This window comes from Phasianus colchicus, chromosome 24 (genome assembly GCF_987193195.1).
Source record: "Phasianus colchicus chromosome 24, bPhaCol1.hap1.1, whole genome shotgun sequence".
NCBI lineage: Eukaryota > Metazoa > Chordata > Aves > Galliformes > Phasianidae > Phasianus > Phasianus colchicus.
This window is the reverse complement of record NC_143459.1, coordinates 2,207,868-2,210,412: the sequence shown is the minus strand read 5'-3', so window position 1 is coordinate 2,210,412 and position 2,545 is coordinate 2,207,868. Positions and strand designations below refer to the sequence as shown.

The window sequence follows — 2,545 nt, the reverse complement described above, 5'->3', positions numbered from 1 at the left end:
AGGTGGAGGCAAGCCAGAGTGCTTTGATTTTCCTCCCCTTGACTACAAATCACACAGGGCACTCACTAGGTCATCCTTACAGCATATCAGACAGGGGGGTATTTTCCAAATCCTGTGATGAGAACGTTAAAATGCTAGCAAATGAAGGCTGTAGAGATTGACTGGGGATAAAGCACGTGCAGGAATCCATTCACCACCACCACCATGGTGACAATGCAGCCACGATCAGAGCTCCCAGCAAGGCAGCCGAAGGCACATGGTGACTCTTTAATGACAAGCATCAATTTAATTTGATTGCTGGGAATAATTGAGTGTTGCATTCCCTCCACTCATTTGGATTTGAGCACAATTAATTGGAAGGGACGCGTGTTTTTCCCTGAGAGCTCCCTCTGCAGTTAAAAATTAATGCCCAGCTGCAGTGCTGGAGCCAAGTGTGGGGCAGACGGACACACGGACCTGCCAGGGTCCCGATTCTCCTCTTGGAATACTGGTTTTGCCATTTGTTTCATTGCTTCATGATCAACATTCTTGCCCCCTTTGCCCGGATAGTGCCCGGAGCACTATCTCAGTGTGATAAGAACCCATGTAAGAAATTCCCTGCATAAAAAAGAAAGGGAAGAGCAGGAGTTCAAAGTGCGACATAAACATACAAGCTCTGTTGATCCCTCAAAATGGGACTCCATCACCCTCCATAAAAAGGTTTGGATTGGATGGTAGACAGTTGGACTGGATAATCTTGTAGGTCTTTTCTAACTTTGGTGATTCTATGGTTCTATGAAAAGCAGAATGATGAGCGAGCAATTTGATGCACAGAAAGCAAGAGTGTCTAACGAGGAGGAACAGTTTTACAGCCTTTAAAAAACAGGGACTAGAAATCAGTCTCTGCTAAAATTTTAAAATATTAAATCTCAAAATTAAAATGTAAATCTGTAAAATTAAATCCTGGATGCCTGAAAAGTTTGGAAAACAAAGAAAATCAGATGACACTATGACCGCATAGTCACAGCACATAGGATGCTGTGGATTGGACGCACAAAAACACCCCCCAAAAATAATAATAAAAAAAGACACCAGAAAGCATTCAAAACCAGATGGCAGCTTTTCTTTTATTATTATTTTGCAACATTTTGCAGTGTGTGAGTGAAAGGCAATATTCATTTTCAGTTTCCAGTAATTCCTAGAGCCCCCCACAGGCAGCATTAGAGTCAGCAACTGCAAATAGTGTGATATTTTCAGAGCTGAAGACATTTTTCACTAGCTCAGATCCTAACTTTTTCAGCACACCTTGTGCCCTTTCATTGCTGTGTTGCAAATAAACAGCACATAATAGGAGAATTTCCTTCAAGGGTACAACAACAGGCAAGTTCAAGTGTTCAGCTGGAGGAATCACTGCTTCCAAACATAAATAGAACCTAATGAAACGGTTGTTTGCTCAAGAAGAAAAGGAGTACTGCATGGAAGAGTACAAGATGCACCTCTATGGGCCAGTGATGCAGACATCCAGCTGCTGAAGCATGTAGAGAAAGTCACTCATTTCCTTCTCACTGTCTGACTTTAGGTAGTACGTTAGGTTGTGGTTGGACAGATGCAGTGTTTTCGGGTTGACAGTTCGTGCAGTGGCGTTGCAGAGATTCATGCTGCCTCGGATAACAAAGCCAATGTCATCCTTATTCCTGCAACGTGAGAAAGGAGAGTGAGGAAATCCCAGGGAGCAAAGCACCTCCTCGACTCTCAAGCTGGGAAAGCCTCTGTCCCGCTGCATTGAGCTCTCTGCTTTCCCTGCGGAGCAGAGGGAGTTACAGCCCTGCTGGGCTCTGCCCAGTCAGCCCCTTTGTGCCACACATCGCTTCCCCTCTCCAGTGACTTACCAGTAGTAGTGGAGCCACCTGTCCTTAATTTCAAAACAGCGATTCTGGTACCAAAATATATAATTTGTCCATTTCTTGAAGTGAAAAACTTCTGTCTTCATGGCTGTGGGAATGCGGTGGGCTAAAAGCGAAAGCTTTTAGAAAGAGAAAGAGAAAGCAACTTTTTCTTAAAGGGACCACTCAGCAATGGGTTGTAGGATCATAGAATGGTTTGAGTGGGAAGAGACTTTCAAAAGCCATCTGGTCTGAGTCCCCGCAATGAACGGGGACACCTGCAGCTCCATCAGTGCTCAGAGCCCCTCCAGCCAGAAAGGTGAGCCACCCCGTGGGCTCAGGAGCTGAGCTTCGGGTCCGAGGGCAGAGCAGCAATCTGCCCCATCCAGACACACTGAGCATTAAACATCACAAAGTCAGTTTTCAGCTTGGGGCTGGGCTCAGCGGGTCCATGGCCAGGCCTGTGCATGGTGTGACACAGTTGCACTGTGGCTCAGGTTGCAGATGGGAAAGGGCTCAGAAAGCCTCACTGGGATTAACCTGGGGAAGTTACAGCCACAGATACTCCAAAAACTCATTGGTAGTTCAGTTGGCTTCTACATCAGTGCTCTTGAATGGAAAGATTATAGTTTGCGATCTTGAAGGAGCTAATGTCACAGAAAGGAGAATGTTTTAGCTTGTCT

At 45.4% G+C, this 2,545-nt stretch overlaps 1 protein-coding gene across 1 annotated transcript; it reads right to left on the bottom strand.

Annotated features, from left to right (window-relative positions):
- Positions 1 to 1,083: 1,083 nt before the first annotated feature.
- On the bottom strand, positions 1,084 to 2,024 carry LOC116230134 (oxysterol-binding protein 1-like). Its single transcript, XM_031595076.2, has 2 exons — positions 1,869 to 2,024; positions 1,084 to 1,673 (listed from the first exon to the last, which is right to left on the bottom strand). Exons 1-2 carry the CDS (start codon positions 1,967 to 1,969, stop codon positions 1,478 to 1,480), a joined length of 297 nt encoding a protein of 98 aa, XP_031450936.1. The 5' UTR covers positions 1,970 to 2,024; the 3' UTR covers positions 1,084 to 1,477.
- Positions 2,025 to 2,545: the final 521 nt, after the last annotated feature.